This window comes from Empidonax traillii, unplaced genomic scaffold, assembly GCF_003031625.1.
Source record: "Empidonax traillii isolate 1590-97213 ecotype Southwest subspecies unplaced genomic scaffold, ASM303162v1 scaffold19:size3308961, whole genome shotgun sequence".
Classification (NCBI taxonomy): Eukaryota; Metazoa; Chordata; class Aves; order Passeriformes; family Tyrannidae; genus Empidonax; species Empidonax traillii.
The window spans coordinates 1,697,145-1,715,031 of record NW_020955212.1 but is presented as its reverse complement, the minus strand read 5'-3'; the positions used below and the strand labels follow the sequence as shown (position 1 = coordinate 1,715,031).

The 17,887-nt window shown below is 41.4% G+C and overlaps 1 protein-coding gene across 2 annotated transcripts; it reads right to left on the bottom strand.

The window, feature by feature from the left end:
- Positions 1-3,753: 3,753 nt before the first annotated feature.
- CMTM6 (CKLF like MARVEL transmembrane domain containing 6) lies at positions 3,754-11,377 on the bottom strand. Of its 2 annotated transcripts, XM_027897664.1 has the most exons (5): positions 11,343-11,360; positions 11,112-11,294; positions 6,215-6,391; positions 5,217-5,315; positions 3,754-4,711 (listed from the first exon to the last, which is right to left on the bottom strand). In XM_027897664.1, the coding sequence occupies exons 2-5, from the start codon at positions 11,235-11,237 to the stop codon at positions 4,562-4,564; spliced, it is 552 nt and encodes a 183-aa protein (XP_027753465.1). In that variant the 5' UTR covers positions 11,238-11,294; positions 11,343-11,360; the 3' UTR covers positions 3,754-4,561. The 2 variants fall into 2 exon arrangements, with proteins under 2 accessions (XP_027753465.1, XP_027753456.1); XM_027897655.1 differs by having other exon boundaries at positions 11,112-11,377.
- Positions 11,378-17,887: the final 6,510 nt, after the last annotated feature.

Below are 17,887 nucleotides of genomic sequence, written 5' to 3'. Positions count from 1 at the left end.
GCATGCAGATTTATTTCCTTTTCTTCACCTCCTATCATTGATAATCAGCCAAACAATATTTAAAGGATCCAGCAGCTCTCCCTCAACCAAGTCACTTGGTCACCTGCGTTTTTCTACACCAGAATAAATTGCATTCATCACCTCCTGCTAGGTCATGTTCCTTCCTTTAGCAAGTCTGCCACTTCACTTTTTTCAGATCCATGTAATCAGTAGGAGAGAGCAGCACTTGGATTATACTTGTCACAGTAAAACATCAAGAGCAGGGTATGTAAAGGCTACTGCAAACTAGTTTGGCTGGACCCTGTGGTCAGAGGCAATACTGACCTTATCGGACCTTTTCTTCTGGGAACTTTCCATGAGAACATCCAGCTTTGCAAGTTAGACCCTCTTCCCCAGTTAACTGGCAAACACAATGCAAGCTCTTTCCTCCGAACTAGGAACAAAGAATGATGTTATTTCCTGTGGCTGGCTCTAGGAGAACTACATAGCAACACCAAATCACAGAAGCCAAAACAAGAAATGTTTAAGTTATTTACTAATATTTTATTTTAAAAATTATTACAAAATATTTTATAAAGTTCTTAAGAACAAGAAAGCATAATACATTAAAAAAGATCACAGGTTTAAAAGGGAAAAAAATAAGCCTTTCAAAATTATTTAGATGGAAATTCAAGGCAGCACTGGCAACAAAACTGTATAAAATTTTTATTATATATAAAACCATTGCATCATCATTCTGATTTAATAAACATTAAAAATCACTTAAGTTCTGACCAGCATAAAATTTAATATCAAGCGATCTGCTTATGTTTACAGCAATAGACTAAAACAGAGATGAATTTCCATCTTAAAGGCACCACCAGCATCTTGATTCATTTAAATTTTACAGAACCATTCAAAAATTTCATAAAATATTTCCCTTCAGTGTAGAAAGCTTGGTATTTTTATTGCACAAATTTGAATGAGGATTACCATGATAGCCATTATGCAAAAACATCTTGTGCCGAGCTCTGAGACTTGCGTGAGATCCCTCACTGCTCCTCCAGGTTGGAAGGTGCAAAGGTAGAACTCAGCTGTAACAGACCACAACCCTTCCCTGCTGTTGTGAAGCACAGAGTACAGGCAGTAAGGCACAATCCCTTCCCATACTCGGAACCACAAGGCACTGGTAGCGCTGGGATTGTAATGCAGGCTAAATGCCAAACACAAAAATTAACGTTCACAATCTATACAATGCCCGATGGAGATTTTCAGAGCAGTAACTCACAGTCCAGCCACTGAACAAGTCCTCATGTGTCCCGGAGAATCCTCTCCACTGATTCTAAAGGCACTGTAAACAAAGCCTGAAAGTGGGTGCAGAACCTTTGAATATTTTTGGCTCACCTGGAAAACACTAAAGCTTTTATGTGTCTGAGCAGGCTTGCAACACCACTGCCAAGCAGTGTGGTGAAGAATGGAGAAGACAATCCCCAGACAGATGTACTGGGCCGGTTGCGTCTTTCCACAGGTTTTACTACCAGTTACGACGTACAGAGATGGTTACTTTGCAGAACGAAGAAGAAATTTGAGACAGTTGCCTCTAACAGCACTTCTGCCAGTGTTCCCACCATTCTCCTTAAAAATCCCTAAACCACTTAAGTCAAAATCAGCCACCTTAATGGAGACAATTTAAATAGCTGGTTTAAATAAGGTAGGCTGATTTCATCAGAAGCAGGCTGGGAAACAAGCAAACCACTTTGCTGACAGAGCATGGGAGGGGTAAGAGACATCCAGCCACACACACAGAGCTCCTGCAGAACCAGACATTTCATGTGGCTCCGACGGCATTCTCTAGGATCAGTCTAATTAAAAGGCAGACATATAAAGCCAGCATCTGACACCAGCAGCACCGATGGGGGCATGTCCAAACTGCAGAAGACCAGGCTGCTCAGCCACTGCAGCAAGAAAGCCTGGAAGGGCAGAGGAGCGAGGAGTGATAAGGAAAGATAAGAAGATATAGGAATCTGATAAAGCATTTAAGAAAATGACCCAACAGAAGCAGGGAACAGCATACACACTAGCAAACCTGCTTCTCAACTACTTTAAAAAAAGAACAAAAAGAGCACTTTATGAGGTGTTAGGATTAAGAAAAGAACATCTGATGAGGAGCCTAGGATTAACAGTACCAGCATGCATGTTAGCCAACAATTGGTTTGAAAGCAACAGTTTAGCAACTGCCTTATACCTCTAACCAATATGGGATTTGCTTGTAGTATTTAACTACTATATGACAGATTACTGCCAGGTAAACTGCCAATGATTACTTTACTGATCGCTTTTGGTAACAGTATCTCCAGGTCACATAGCACTTTAGGTGGGGGAAAGTCTACAGAAGAAGCAAGCAAAACTCAGACAGCTACTAATGTATTTTCAAGCTGAGAAAAATTACAGAAAAAATTAACTTGGGATAAAAGTCATGCCATGGTGCTGCATTGCTTAATAAATATCAGCAGCACAGTGTTGCTCTTAACACTATATTTACAGCTATTAATTATGGATGAAGATTTAGAGACTATAATTTTGATGTGAAAGCAAACTCAATAGAATCCTAGGCAATAACAAAACAAACCAGACCTCCCCCCCTTCGAATGTTAATCACACAGGCATGATCCCCAAAAATAGACATTGCAGATCATAGCAGAGCTATTCCTCACTATAGATATTTTGTATCATCTGTAACACCACTTGTAAACAAACCAGATCTAAGCTACACAGTTATCAGCTACAGTTCTGTACACCTATGCTGAGATCAGGTTTTAGTGCAAATGAAGACTAATAAATACAAGGGGACAAAAGCCAGTCTGAAGAGCATTTCTTCTTTACAATACAGGAAATTCTATGAAGGAAACGTCTCTTTCATCCATTAGTCTGAAACCAAACTACAGGTTTAACTTGGTGCTTCACACCACCCGTCAAACTTTTACATCTTCCAAGCAAAGAGTAGTGTCAGGGTTAAGTCTCAGGCCATAGAGGGGGAACATCACAAACTCACATTCATAAGAAAGTGTCAGCAATGGAAAAAAAAATCTTTGACCTGCTATTACAGTCCTTTGTCTTACAACAGCTTCTTCTTCCTTTCCCAAATACAGCTTGCTCAGCCAATTTCTGGGGGGCTTAGTCTCAGTGCTGCCACAAGAGGTTACAGGACTATGAACGTCAGACTAGGGTAAGGACGAAACGGACCTAATGTCTGGAAGACATGGCAAATGTCATGAGCACTCAAACAAGAATTGTTTTTGCATAATCAGCTTTTTCTCATTTGCTTTGGTATTTTGGAACATCTCCTGGCTTACAGCAATTTGCTCTGCTTTTGAAGGCTTTCCTCTTAGGAGAGGTGTAGCAACTTGCTTCTACCTCAGACATCTGAAAAATGCTTTTGCACCACTTAATTTCTTTTAGAGCCATCAACATCTGGTCTGACACATCTGTCACTTGTCTGATACCTGTCATATCAGTAGTGTTTCTTGCAGACCTACAGACTGTCGCTTTCAAAACAGTTCGAGGATAAAAGTGCTTATTTACCTGTTTACCAACTGAGCTAGTCAGTAGCAAGAACTCTCAAGGTACTGCCATATATTTATAAATACAGAAAATAGCGAGGTACCTAACCATTCTGGCAGAAGTTAGCATTATCTGTGCACAGACAAGCTGCATATGTATTAACCTTGCAAGCAACATTCACCAGGACAGCACCAATGGGTTCTAAGGTTTTTCCCACTGATATTCTAATTTCTACTTTTGGGGTTACTTCATGAAAATATCTATTCTTTATCTTATTCTTCTCCCAGATGGCTTTTCAAGTTTCTTCCTGCAACTTTTATAGCTTTTCAAACCATCTGACAGAAGATTCTGGCATACAAGTCCAAACTTTGACAATCATGGGATGCAAAACTGTCTCCTTAATATACCATTTACATTACCCTCCCTGTAAAACCCCTACAGTCACTATTCCATTAAACTGATCTCCACAGACAGAACTGAGACATAGGAATAGTAAAAAAACCCAAACCCCCCCTTATGTAAGGATAAGCATTTCTGTAAGGTTCCAACTGGGTATCCCTTTCACATTTAGTTTGACTAAGTACAAAAGTGAATTTTGCTGTTCTAATTTATAACTCATAACAGAGGCATCTGGTCCATTTATACAGAAAATATCTTTAGGCTATATCTCAGAATTTACGCCTCAGACATTAACCTTTTTTAGTTACCTCTGCCAAAATCAAATCAGCACATTGATTGGATGTTGTCCTTAAGTTATTTTAGTTAGACCCAAGGTTGTTTAGTGCATGTCACCTGGGCAGGTGACAAGACCAGTCATTAAGCAGGACCAGTTACCTCAGAACATCGTGCTCAAGATGCCATTACTTGACCCGAGGATCTATCAAAATTTGTGATGAGCGATGTGTACAAAATCAATTAGAATTAAGAGACAGAAGTTGTTACCAACAGTGCACTGAAAGTTCATTTAAGTTTGCTCCATTTGAAGAAAAAAAAAGAAGAAAAAAAAACCACTTTCTTGAAGTTAGGTTTGTTTATTCAATGGCTGGTTTTCTGTGGCACTCGGAGTGTTACGAGGATTTTCAGATTGTCCAGCGACGTTTTGTTTTCGCCTGTGAATGTACTGTATAACAAATTCAAGTACAAATGCAATACTTGCAAGAAATCCAAATGTCTGTGAAAGTGAAAGAAATATGTGATTTTAAAATGCATAAAAACAGTAACAGTATCCTAACGCTATCTGGAGAGATTTGTTGGACCATTTGCATACATTAATAACACATATTAAGATTACAGTCCTCCTTAAATTGATAGTTCCATTTAAATTAGAAACAGATCAGGATTCATAATTCTAGCACACTTAATGCAGAATTTTTTACAGTTTTCATTCTTTTAATCACAGGTAAAGTCTATACTGTGTTCTTATTGGCCCTTAATAATAAAAATATACTGCAAGTACACACAGAGCTTTCCAGCAATCCTTAGCAATGCCTGCTCTTAGGATTTCCTATGTTAAGTTTCTGGAAGTTCTGAAATAGTTAATTCCCCCTGAAACACCATAATGCACTGAGTTCTATTCCTTGCCCAGTTTCTTCCCTGTAAACCAACTGAAGTTTAGAGGGCAGAGAAATTAACATACCAGATAAATACAAAGTAAATCCTGCTATTTTAAGACTTACACATGCAGCATGTTCAATAGCAGAGCCAGAGCTGGTCACAGCAAACACTATTGATGCTATCAAAAACCAGGCAGCTATGACTGGCATGGCCCAAAAATTCTGCAAATACAAAAAAAAAATGTTATTGAATTATTGACAGGTTACCTGAAGAGAACAAACATCATAACAGCAGCTGAGTTAATCTGCCAGTGAATTTATGTTTTGAAACTTCATGCTAATGGAATCTTCAGAAAATATATTTTACAACTACATTCTTAACCACATTCAACATTATCAGCTATTTAGACAACATTATCAGATATTTAAGTCTCGCCCGTTTTTGTCTTTTTTAAGTATTTAATTAATCTAACCTAACTTTTTTCACAATCAAATTCAACCTCGGGACAACCATGCTAGCATTATTCCCTATGTAAAACATTTGGGAATTTAGAAACCTTTAAGTAAATGTGCTCATTCAAATCTTTTACTACACTCCCTTAACTTTACCTTCACATAAAAACCCTACTGTTTTCTCTGAAGGCAAGAAGGAAGGGGCACTTGTAAGACAGTATAATGTTCTTACTGACTTTAAAGAGCAACTTTCTCCCACTGCTGGATCTTCTGAAATATAAAACCATAAACTGTAACGAGTATGATCATTACCAAAAAGGAGGTAGGCTACACCCAGTAGGAAAACAGACAGGGTAAACTGATAAATTACAAGCATCATGCTGGCAGTGAACTTTATTCTGTATACATACAAATATGTGATGGCTAGACAGCAGTATTAGTCTGTGTGAAAGACTTTTTCACACAAATCCTAAAATCCTGCAGGTAGCCAACATGACAGTTTTGGAAAAGTTGTCAATATAAGAGGGAGTCTCAAAGTTTGGTAATTTTTTAAAACTACTTTAATCTACCTTTTAAATGGAGAAGAAAAGGAGATTCATTCTGCATAGCCTTTTTACTCTACAGCAGTCTTTATGCACTTTGGTTTTTAAAAAAATAAATTTCCTTACCAGTTTCTCTACTTTATCTTCCCCCAGTGTTTCATATACATCAGTGCAATACACACACAGAACCAGGAGGCTCAAAAGAAAGGCACTGCAGCTAGTGAATTCAAAGAAGTAAAGTCCACCACAGTTGCTGCAATCCTCCACAATTTCTTCACAAATAACAGCCGCAAAGGAGAAAAGCTGCAAACAAATAACATGCTTGAGTTGGGGTAAGTCTCTAATGTGTTCAGCAAACAGACATCTCTGATATGAACATCAGTAAAGACAGCTATGAGGAAAATCCTCAATCTACAAAAAGTCTGGTAAAATGCTGCACTATTTTCTCACAGGCAGAAATAATTATATAATGACACGGTTTACACTTGCTGCTAAAGGTGGTTGATAAACTGCACTCAGGTAAGCTGAGCACACTGCCAAACACAAGTTTCTGGATTAGACAGTCAAGATTCCCATTTTGTGGTTTTGTGCAACTGCCAGTTGGAAGCAGACAGGGAAGGCAGCATGGGGAGCACACATCCTGCTCAGAACAAGCAAAAATGCGATTGCTTACCACTTACAGCTGCACTCAGTTTTAAATGCATTTGGGTTCAGGGAAGTGGGGGAAACTGGGCAGCACTGACACACTCAGCTACCTCCCTAATAGTTTACAGTTGATGTTCCCTTGCTCGATAAAACTTCAGAGAAGGTACATGGAGCCAACATGTTTATGATCCACTAACGACAGAAGCTCAACTATTCCTGTATGAACCAAAACTTCAAACTATGTTTAAGCTACACTGGACAATGTTTAATCTATGCAGAAGCTTATCTTCACCTTCCTGCCACAGTAGGTTTTGAGGAAAGAATATGAGTTAATTACTAACTGCTGGATTTTCTACTGTTATTGTACAAGAAAGAATATTGCTTTATTTAACTGTGCTCTTATTTTGGCCACTTCTTGCTAATTCCCTTCATCCCATAAAGTTGACGCAGCTTTATAGATCCTTTTAGTAAGGAGTTCACCAAATTATAACACAACCATTAACAGGAATCAGACTTGGTCATAAAACTGAGACTGATATAAGGATGATGATCATACTTTAATATGAATATATGAACAATAATGAAGTTGACGGTTCTTTAAAACAAAAAATCAAATTCTAAAATTCAGAATTCTTGGAAAATAACCATTCATCTTAGGTTTCAGTTTTCTAACAGTAAAAACAAGAACAACCATTCAGCAGCAGTAACTGTAAATTCCCCCTGCTAAGCCAGACCTCAGAAGGGCACTTTAAAGAATGATGTTTTGAAAATGCTACAATCATATAATGTAAACAGGAGCTCCAAAAGGGAAATAAGCCAAGCTGGGAAACTGCAGAATTACTATTGGGCCGCCACATTCTTCCCTTTTCTCCTGCAGGGGCTGCCAACACAAACTTCTCAGCAGCCCTCGCACCTAAAACAGTGACTACAATGGCTGTCCCAGGAATGTTTTGAATTCTGACTTTCCAATTTTTATGGTTTTGGTTTTTTTTTTGCATTTAAAAAGATCTGCATGCAATGACTTTCAATTGCACATTTTTCACAAGGTCAGTTGTGAGATATGTTTTCATGTGCAGTGCTATCTCTTTTTAGAAGCACTGAAAACTGAATGCCATTGTTTTTACCTGAGCTGAAACAGGACAGGAAATAAACCCATCCTTAAATCAAGTGTAAGTCCAGATAACCATAATATATCCTAAATAACTGAAAAAAGCCTCACCACTGAGTGTAGAAACAAGCTGAAAAAAATCCCACTCAAAGAACAGTTTTAATGAGTTCTGTGTCAAACACATGAGATTTATCAAGTGGAATCCTTTGTGGGTTTGTCCAAGTTAATGTTCAATTTTTTATTAATAAGCTGAATAATAAAATAGAGCATATCAATAAAAAAAACTTTGACTGGAAGAACTTTAATTAAGTTCTTTGATTAAGTTGGTGTACCAATAGCACATTTATAAGATGCCAGAGTTCTGCTTGGGTTTCCTAATTTGCTTTTTGATACCACTATCAGAAACAACAGGAATTATTCTGTTGTCCTACTGAAAAAAACAAAACAAAACAAAAAAGTTTTAAATACCAAAAGCATCGTTAGAGAAGCAAGGGGTTTTCTGTTTGTTTTTTATTTTTTTAAGTTTTATTATTAGTCCTATCTGTCTGTAGGTACACCAGAAATTAAACAGCTTTATCTGTCCCTTACCAGCAAGAAGTTACTCATCGATACTGACATTAATGTTGGAGTTTTCTAAACAAGTGTCAGGTTTGTAAAGGAGATTTCATAAGTGAAAAGCTACAAAAGAATGCTACAAAAATAGAGCAGATCAATGACTGTGCTAACAGGCCTGTGAAGATGCTCAGCAGTGGTGTTCCCAGTACAAAATCTTCTAGTTCAGATGGGTGGACATGCTAATACCCTATAGTCGGGGCTACTATAGAAAGTGAGCAGCTCAGAAAAAGAGCAGATATTTAGGGCTGAATTACAATTTTCCTTTCCACTTAGGGCATTTTGGTTAAAGTCAACCAATAGCTGATGACAACTACTTCTCTTTTAGATAAGAATTTGTTTCTACCTCTATCTTGGCACAATACACAGTGTGCCATTTACCTTTGCACAGAATTTGAACCAGTCATGGACTAACAAAAACATTCCACCTATTTAAAAACAAAACAACAACAATCTAGAAATCCATGCAATGACGTGCCTCTCAGCATCCTTTTGGCAGCTACATTTTCCTTATTTCATCTGCCCAAAAGAACAGGCTAAGGTTACAACATATGCCCTTTTTAATATGGAGAAAAATATTTCTTAGGTCTAGAAACCAGTTTTCTGCAGGTGATTTCACAGTATTTTATCAAACACTTGATCACTATAAGGAGGAGAGCTCATTTTCTGATTGCAATACCCAGTTTGGCAGAGTAGATTATCCCAGTAAAAACCACTACTGCAACACAGAGCTAATAGATGTTAAAGACCATCACTGGCATTTCCAAAAATCAATGCTTTCCCAAAACTGGAACCTTTTTCTTACCACAGAGACTGAGGCTTCCTTCCACCTTCTGGAATTTCTGGGGTTTGTTTAAAGTGTTTTAACCAAGAACACCAAGATCTATGCATTTTGATAAAGGGTTACAAAAAGGGAGCGAAAAAATGTTAGAAATTATGAGGGTGAACAACTATAACTCCATCTTCTTTCTCCTCTCACTGACAGATGGGTGCAGGCCATAAACTGCTAATTATTTAGGAGCATATCGAACATCTATTCATCCTGTTTAGAATGATAATTTTTCTTCTTCCTATCTAGAAAGTTTTATAAATAATTAAACAGTTTAAGACTTTGGTACACCAGTAAATTTGCATATGTAATAGCTTATTTTATTTTAGTCAATGAACCCACCTATTTAAATTGTCTGTTTATCAGGGAGCAACAGCCAGCGGATCTTACTTTATTAATCTCCAGTAGATGAAGTAAAAGTTTATGTCCTGTTACATTTATTGAAAGCATTCTTGGGTGTGATTTTTTTTTTACATACTCTTAGAAAACTTCATTTTGGCAGCGTTACCATTACCTTTACTGGCATTGACACGTATTAAGCTTTTGGATGAGGGTTTTGACTGTGCGTGAGATGAAGTTTAAAAACCAAATGTCCTCTTTTCTGCAATGGCAAAATAACACGAAAGGGTTGGAAATCACCTACAGTTCCCGTGAGCATGACACATCTGACTAAAAAGCCACTGTGTTGGCTGCAAAGTGTACGGTGACACACATTTGCAGTCAGCTGCCCTTTTCCACCGGTGGTTTCACTACCTCCCTGCCAGTACTTGAGAATGATGCTCCTCACGTCGTTATCAGCAGCCACACTGGAACATTCTGGAAGAGCCCGTTGTCAGGCACAGAACAAACAGGAGTTTGAACCGCAAGCCCAACTGCTTAATGTGTTCAGGAACAACATTACGTGAACCAAAAAAGCAAGCAGAACATAAGCCTTTTATTTCCTGTTGGGCCCCGGACTGCCTGACATGAAGTGATGCCACCATCAACACCACACTTTTCTGGTGGAATTTTCTACCACGAATTATGGGAGAAACAAGCACCCTGGTTTTAGCACAGACAGCGTAGAGCGACAGGCTTACAAATGTGCTGCAGGAGCAGCAGGAGAGGGAGGTGTGGATATCATGACCCAGTAAACCCTTCCCGGTTGTACTGCCCTATGGTGAGGTTCAACCAAAGGCTTCTACCTCCTGTTTTCATCCAAATTGACCATCAGAAGAAAATACGAAATTTCCTGTGAGGTTTCCCTCGGATTTTAAGCCAGAGCAGGTGGTTTTGAGGGCCAACAGGCAGCTGAACCACGCCGGCCGCAGCACCGCGCCTCGGCCGCACGACGCCGAGGGCCATCAGATGTCAGCACCTACTCCTGTAGCTCGGACATGGAAAAGGAACACTCCCGCCACTTCCCCACCATGAAAAACTCTGAGCCTGCATTACAGGGCACCACGCCGGCTTTTCACCTGAGTTACAAGTCTGCACAGCTTCAGTGACGCCATGCCACGTCCCAAGCCAGGACATCTTCCCGGCAGAGCCAGCGCTTTCCTAACCGACAGGAGCCCTTCCCAAGGAAGGCTGTGCACGGCCATCTCCCCAGCCTGCGCTCGGCCACCGAGTTTAATTTTTAAGCGGCGGGGGACTACCCTAAAGCCGTAGGCCATCCCAACACGCTCGTTTCCATCCCAGCGCAGGGCACCACGGCGGTCCCCGCTCGCTGCTCGCCCCCGCCCCGCCGCCCGCCGGGCTCAGCCCGCGGCCCCGGGCAGCCATTCCGCCAAGGGGATGCTGCCTCCGCGCCAGCCCGGCACGCCCCGCAGGACGAGGAGGGCACTCACCGCCTGGACCGCCTTGGCCGGCAGCCGCCACCCCGACAGGTGCCGCAGGGTGCAGCCGAAGGAGCGCCGGCGGGACGGCTTCGCCTCCGGCTCGGTGGTCTCGTTGTAGACGGCACCGTTCTCCATGGCCGGGACGGGTCGCCGGCTGTCAGCTGGGAAAAAGCGAAAGCAAAAGGGCGGTGGTGGTGGTGGCGGCGGGGGCGGTGGGAGGGGCAGGGAGGGAGCAGGGGAAGGCGGCGGGAGGGGCCCCCGGAGAGGCGGCGGTTGGAGCCGGCCGTTGGTCCCGGCGGGACAAAGGCGCTTCCTGCGGCGCGCGCCATCGCTCCCCCTGGCGGCGTCGAGCGGGGCCGGCGTGTGAGGGGCGGGCGGCGGCGAGGGCCGGGACCGCGGGGCTCGCCTCAGGCCCAGGTGTGTGCGCAGGTCTGTAAAGTTTACGAGGTTATCCACTCTTCAGTTGTTACACGAAACTACGATGTCAGAAGGGTTTTTTAAGCCAAAGCTTTCCCATGTCAACTAGACCATGGCACCAAGTCCCACGTCCAGTCTTCCCTCAAACATACCCAGGGATGTGATTCCACCACCTCGCTGGGCAGGCCGTTCCAATGGCTAATCAATCTTTCTGTGAATAAATTCCTACTAATGTCCAACCTAAACCTCCTCTGGTGCAGTTTAAGATTACAGCCTCTTGTCCTATTGCTGATTGCCTGGAGGAAGAGGCCGATCGCCACTTGGCTACAACCTCCTTTCAGATAGTTGCGGGAGCAATAAAGTCCTCCCTGAGATCCCTCTTCTCCAAGCTAAATAACCCCGGCTCCCTCAGCTGCTCCTCATAGGCCTTGTGCTCCGGGCCCTTCACCAGCTCTATTGCCCTTCTCTGGACTCGCTCCAGCTCCTCAATGTCCCTCCTGAACTGAGAGGCCCAGAGCTGGTCTCCGTAATCGAGGTGTGGCCTCACCAGTGCTGAGTGCAGGGGAAGAATCATTCTCATTGAAGGCATTCTTTGTTGTCAATGAGAGAAAACACACACATCCCCAAGCCTATCCTAATATACTGCCATACCTTTGCCCAAATCAACTTTTAAAAAGAAGCTGAAGCTTTTGGTGCCTACTAAGAGTAGATTAGGCCTGTTGTATATGTAAGCAAAAGTGTGTTACGTTCATTTCTATATTATTATCCATATAATCTATTACGGTCCTTCACAGTCAAGTTTAGTTATACTTCACTTACCTAAATTCAGTCAAATTTCATCTACTGATTAGATCTACTGGTAAGAAATCTGAGAGAAATCTACTCATAGAAAATATGATTTACTTTCTTAACGTTAGCAGTGTAGGGACAGATTCCCTCCCTTAGGGAGATCAGGCTGATCAGACGGTTCTTTTGGAACCACACGGTGCAGTGGGAGTGCGTGTGCTACACGAGGTAGGGGTCTCTGTAACTCTGTCAAAGCCCCCATTAACTGGACAGATGGAGCAGTATGGGCCAGATAAAAGCAGCTGGGCCACGCTCCATGCTGAGTGCATACCAGCAGTCTGTTTGCCTGACTTCTCACGGTAAGACAACACAAGCCCGGGGAACATATGGTGTCCCCGGGCAGATGGTACAGACTTGTCTGTGCCGTAAACAATGCTTGGCTGCAGGAATTGGCTTGAGAGGCAAATGAGTAGGGCAAGTCCTGTAATTCCCAAGGCATGGGAGTTTCCGCTAAAGTAAGTGAGGTATCACCATGGGTGTGCCCTAGCTTCTGCCTGGAGTTGGAATGAATGTAACATAGCTCTGTTGGCAGCATCCCAGGCTACAGGACTGAGCAAGTAGGTGTAGTCAGACACATTTACTGTTACTGCTTATAAGTCCTCAGTGCCTTAATTACCCTTTTTTTTACACTAGTTACACTATAAGTAAGATTATGTGACAGAGGCTGGCATCTCTCTTCTGAAGGAAATTCCCTTTTAGTTTTGTTTTATTCCTTGATAATATTTCAAAAGTGGTTGAATAACTCCAAAGCCACAAAGCACATGTCTAGGCTATGCTGTGGTCTGAGTGGGACAGGACTTAACCAAGATAGAAGCAATTGTCAGCTCTCTTAAGATGTTTGGTAGCATTAAAGGCTATTTCGTAATTGTTCCCTTTTGAGTCTTTATGAATGCCTTCATGCAGCATTGCTAGGTTACTGTCAGAGGTGTTAGTACTGAAGACAACTGTCTTGAGGACAGCCTGCTTTCCAAGGAGCCACAGAAACACGAGACAAGCCTACAAAAGATAATACAGATAGCAACCTCTTTCAAGTCACTTCTGTCTTTAGAAAGAGTTGGTTTCCTGTTTAGGCCTTCTGCAGGAAATTTATATCAATGATGCATGAATGATAAAGGTTAGCATGCCATTTAAAGACTAACTTATTGAGGCCACTTTATTTATTTATGGATAAGCAAAACAACAGCAAGGCCACGGGAACTGTAAGTTCTTATGACGGAGAAGGAATGAAAACTGGACAACAGCATAGGATCTGACAGCTTAAAAATACTTAAAGCATGATGTTAAATCATACCAATGCTGCTCTTCACAGAGGTGCAGCAGGTGTTCCTCACCCTTTTCATCAGCACTATCTTTCAAGTGCAGTTTCTTTCCCTTAAATAGGGAATCAAAATAATGGTTACAATAAATAACAATAATGTTTAATGCAAATAATGTGCAAAAAATTATAGCTGGCTGTGATGCGGTGGAAATCCCATTCCAGATATGCTTCCATTAGTTTCATTTATGTGCTACATCTGACAGTTTTCCACGTAGAGAAGTCTTTCTTACCCCACCACAGCCTCTGCTGGAATGGCAGGACCAGAGCTAAAGGCAGGACTTGGTGGCAGAGAAGCAGCCCTGCAGTTAGATGCTGAGCTGTGGTAACATCTCCAGTCAGCCAGGCAAAGTGGGAGATCGGTGGAAGCAGATTAGTGATGAGTGACCTGGTTTTCTCCCTCATTACATCTTCTCCAAGATACCCTCCATAGTGACCAAAAAGCAATAGCAATTAAGTTGAGAAAGCCACCTCATTAGGAGAGACTGCAGTGTATACAGTATAGCTGCATGACAGTTGCTACTTCTTGCCCCCAATGTTGAAATAATTTACAAAAAAGTGTGAGAGGAGCTCCTTGAAACAGCTGAGTAAATGCCAGCCACCATAATAAGGTGGATTCAGGCCATGCCGCATCACTGTTTTACTCAAGTGAACCCTGGTGGCTCTTTGGCACTATCTGTGTGCTGTGTTACAGCATGATGCTAAAGCCTGAGTCCCTCACACTCAGAATTGGCAGCAGGGCTCCTCTGACCTCATGAATGAATATTCTCCTTTTCCCATGTTCATAAATGCAGTTGTGGGACTTTTTGTTTTACTTCTCAGAGGGCGAGGGAGAAGGAAGCAGAGGAATGGGAAGGCAGCTTAAAAGCCCAAACCACCAAAGGAGACAGACTTGGTTTTGTTGTAAGAGCAGTGAGGTTTATTGCTGCTGCACAATCTGGGGAACTTCACTGCAAACAGCCTGTCAGAGGCATGTTATCTCCTTGATTTTGATGTTCTCACATAGGCCTTTCAACAGCTTTTGTTCATGACTACCACTGTGTATTACATGAAGTAAATTCAGGATGACTAGCTAGCAAGCGGAATATTCCAAGCACTGCAACAAATTGCTCAGAAAAGACTTGAATGTGTTGCATCTATTGAAGCTTCTTCAGCTCTTAAGACTCTATTTTTGGGCTCAGTATTGCAACTGAACTTCACAAACCCCAATCACCATACTAACATGCTAGAATGTGTGATGTTTAAACAGCTGAAGAATGAACCTTTTAAACAGCTATTTCTAAGTATCCCTTATGGCACAAGAGATGAACCCCCCCCAAATTCCCACATTTCCCAAATGCAGGACCAGGCCAACTCTTGTCAGTGGTTTTCTGTGTGCATCTGCATGGCACAGAGAAGAACTAAGCCATGAGGCATTCGATAGGCAGCTGCAGGTGTCCCACTCCAAACTTTTTGCTCCCCAAGAGAAGATAGCAGCCCAACAGCCTGCTGCTTGCATTTCAGCTGTATCACTAGAAATGTAAGGTTAATATAGTAGCTACTCCATATATCCTAAGGTCACGTACATATTTCACAGACTGCCATTTTCAGCTGAAAAATATGACCTGTCTGGAAATAAAGTGGCCATTTACTCAAAAATTTCAAGCTTAAAATCTGCAGAACAGCTATATTATAAATAGTGTACTAAAAATAACTGATGTAGGAACAGGGTAAAGAGAAGGAGGAAGAGGAAATTTATGAAATTCCCCTGAAACAGTTTAGTTTGAAGCTAATCAGCTCCTTGTCTACATAGAACTAGCCCTGAAAGTCTAAAGGAATTTACTTATTGTAGCATTTTTTTCCAGTGTTCATAAAGTATTGTTATTAAAATTGTCTGCTGTAGTTCTTGTATTACCTCTTTGCTTTTTGCATCTGATGTGCTAGTCTGAAACTTTATACTTTGCACTAAAGTATTACAGGCACACAAGAGTGATTAGAAGCAAAATTAGGGTTATTCATGCTGTTACTCTTTTAAAATTGGGGTAATTGCAAACGTACCCCCTCTCAACCTAGAGCAAGAAAGCACAGTGACGGATTATGCAGAAGTATCCTTGCCAAACTAGCTTCAGTTTTACCCAGTTGTGATGGGGAAAGAGGGAGTAGGATTTATTGGCACCACATTTTGCAAAAAGGGCCTTTTGTCAGAGACTAGTTTTGCACGATAGTTCTAGTAAATCCCACCTTAATTGCCTACTCTCATCACAGTGGTAGTTGGGGGAATTGCAGCTCAGGAGGACAATTCACCACGGAAATCTTGGTCTCATCAGCGGGAAACAAGAAGCCAAAGCCATCAGGTTACACTGAAACATTCTCAGATGTTTTCCTTTTGCAGTAAAGAGACCTTATTTTTTTTTTTTCCTGCAAACAGCACAAGCAGGCTGTAAGGAGATAGTGATGGTGGTATTAAAAGAATTTGAACTTTAAAGAGGGAAACAGGCTGCTTTAGTCTTGCAGACTGAAAAGGCATGGTAGGGAGACAGCCTTTTTCAAAAAATAGTAAAAAAGAAATTAACCAAAAAACCCCAGAGCTATTGGTGCTTGGGGAAGAAATAAATTTAGAAGCTTTAAATGCACAGAAGTGACATTTGTTTGAAGAAGTACATTTATAATGAGTCATTAGTAAGGTTTTCCCCTGTTCCAGCCTCCCCCAAAAAAGGGTACACCCGGTGCAATAGATCTTAATGCATTATAAGGCTAATTTTCCATCTTCAGAAAAGGTGTTTTGTTTTGTCAGATGCTCACATGAACTAAAATAAAGATTGCAGGGGGCTAAAGTTGTCTTTCAAAAACCTGGACAGTACCAACTAGTTTAAGATGTCCAAAGTTTCACCCCACCAACACACAACACTGCAGTTGTGCAAGGAAGAGTTGCTGTAATGATACGGGCAGGACCCATTCTCCCAAGCACATTTCAAATTCTGTTTCAAGAAGTTTACAAACAGAATCTAGAGAACTGTTCTGATACTGATGCATGCCATGCATCTATGATTCGAAGTCTAATTTTTTTTTTTAAGACATAATTTATTCTGCACAACTGTTCATCTGCAGGTCATGCATTTCCCCATGCGCCACCTTTACTGAATTGCTGCCATAAGCAAAATTTTAAGTTACAGCTAATAATCTCTACTGAAACTTGTCAGTCCACAATTCAATCTTCTGAGTCAATTTTAACAAGTGTGCTTAACTTCAGGGAGTTCAGTGTACAACAAAATGTACTTTATTCTTAAATAAATTTAGGTATTTTGAAAATATGGATGCAATTTAGGTAGAGGGAGGTGATCTACCTTTCTATTTTGCCCTAGTAAGTAATAGGCATGGAGTACTGTGTCCAGTTCTGAGCTCTTAAGTACAAGAGACACATGGATATCCTGGAGCAGGTCCAGCAGTAGGCAACAGTGATTAAGGGACTGGAGCACTTCTCTTAGAAGGAAAGGCTGAGGGAATTGGGCCTGTTCAGTCTTGAGATGACTTAGAGTGATCCTCATCAATGTCTCCAAGTATCTGAAGGGAGAGCGCCAAGAGGATGAATCCAGGCTCTTCTCAGTGGGGTCAAGCAAGAGGACAAGAGGCAGTGGACACAAACTGATGCACAGGAAGTTCCGCCTGAATATGAGGGAAGAAATTCTTTACTGTGCACGTGACCATGCACTGGAACAGACTGCCCAGAGAGGTTGTGGAGTTTCCCTCGCTGTTTTTGAATATCCAGATATTCAAAAACCATCTGGATACAATCCTGTGCAATGTGTTCTAGGATGACCCTGTCTGAGCAGGGAGGTTGGACCCGATGACCCACTGTGGTCCCTTTCCAACCTGACCCATCCTGTGATTCTGTGAATTTGCTAGAACCACTACAGAATGCAGGAACCGGAGGAGAAGAGTACCACTATGTTCAAAATAAAGAGGCTCCTAAATAATCAGAGAAATTAATGTCACATTTGTGGATTTAAAAAAAAAAACAAAACCAAAACCAAAACCTGAACTCATTAAAGAAGTGTATTGGCAATCACTGGATCGATCGGCATATACCTTTTACACTTCCTATTCTGAGGCTGTAAGTAGAAAGTGACTACAAATTTCATAGAGTAAAATAGTGACACAACATTTGTGTACTGAAAGCTTAAAGTCTCAACTAGTGGTTGGTCTACTACTTCTTAGACAACACACTGAA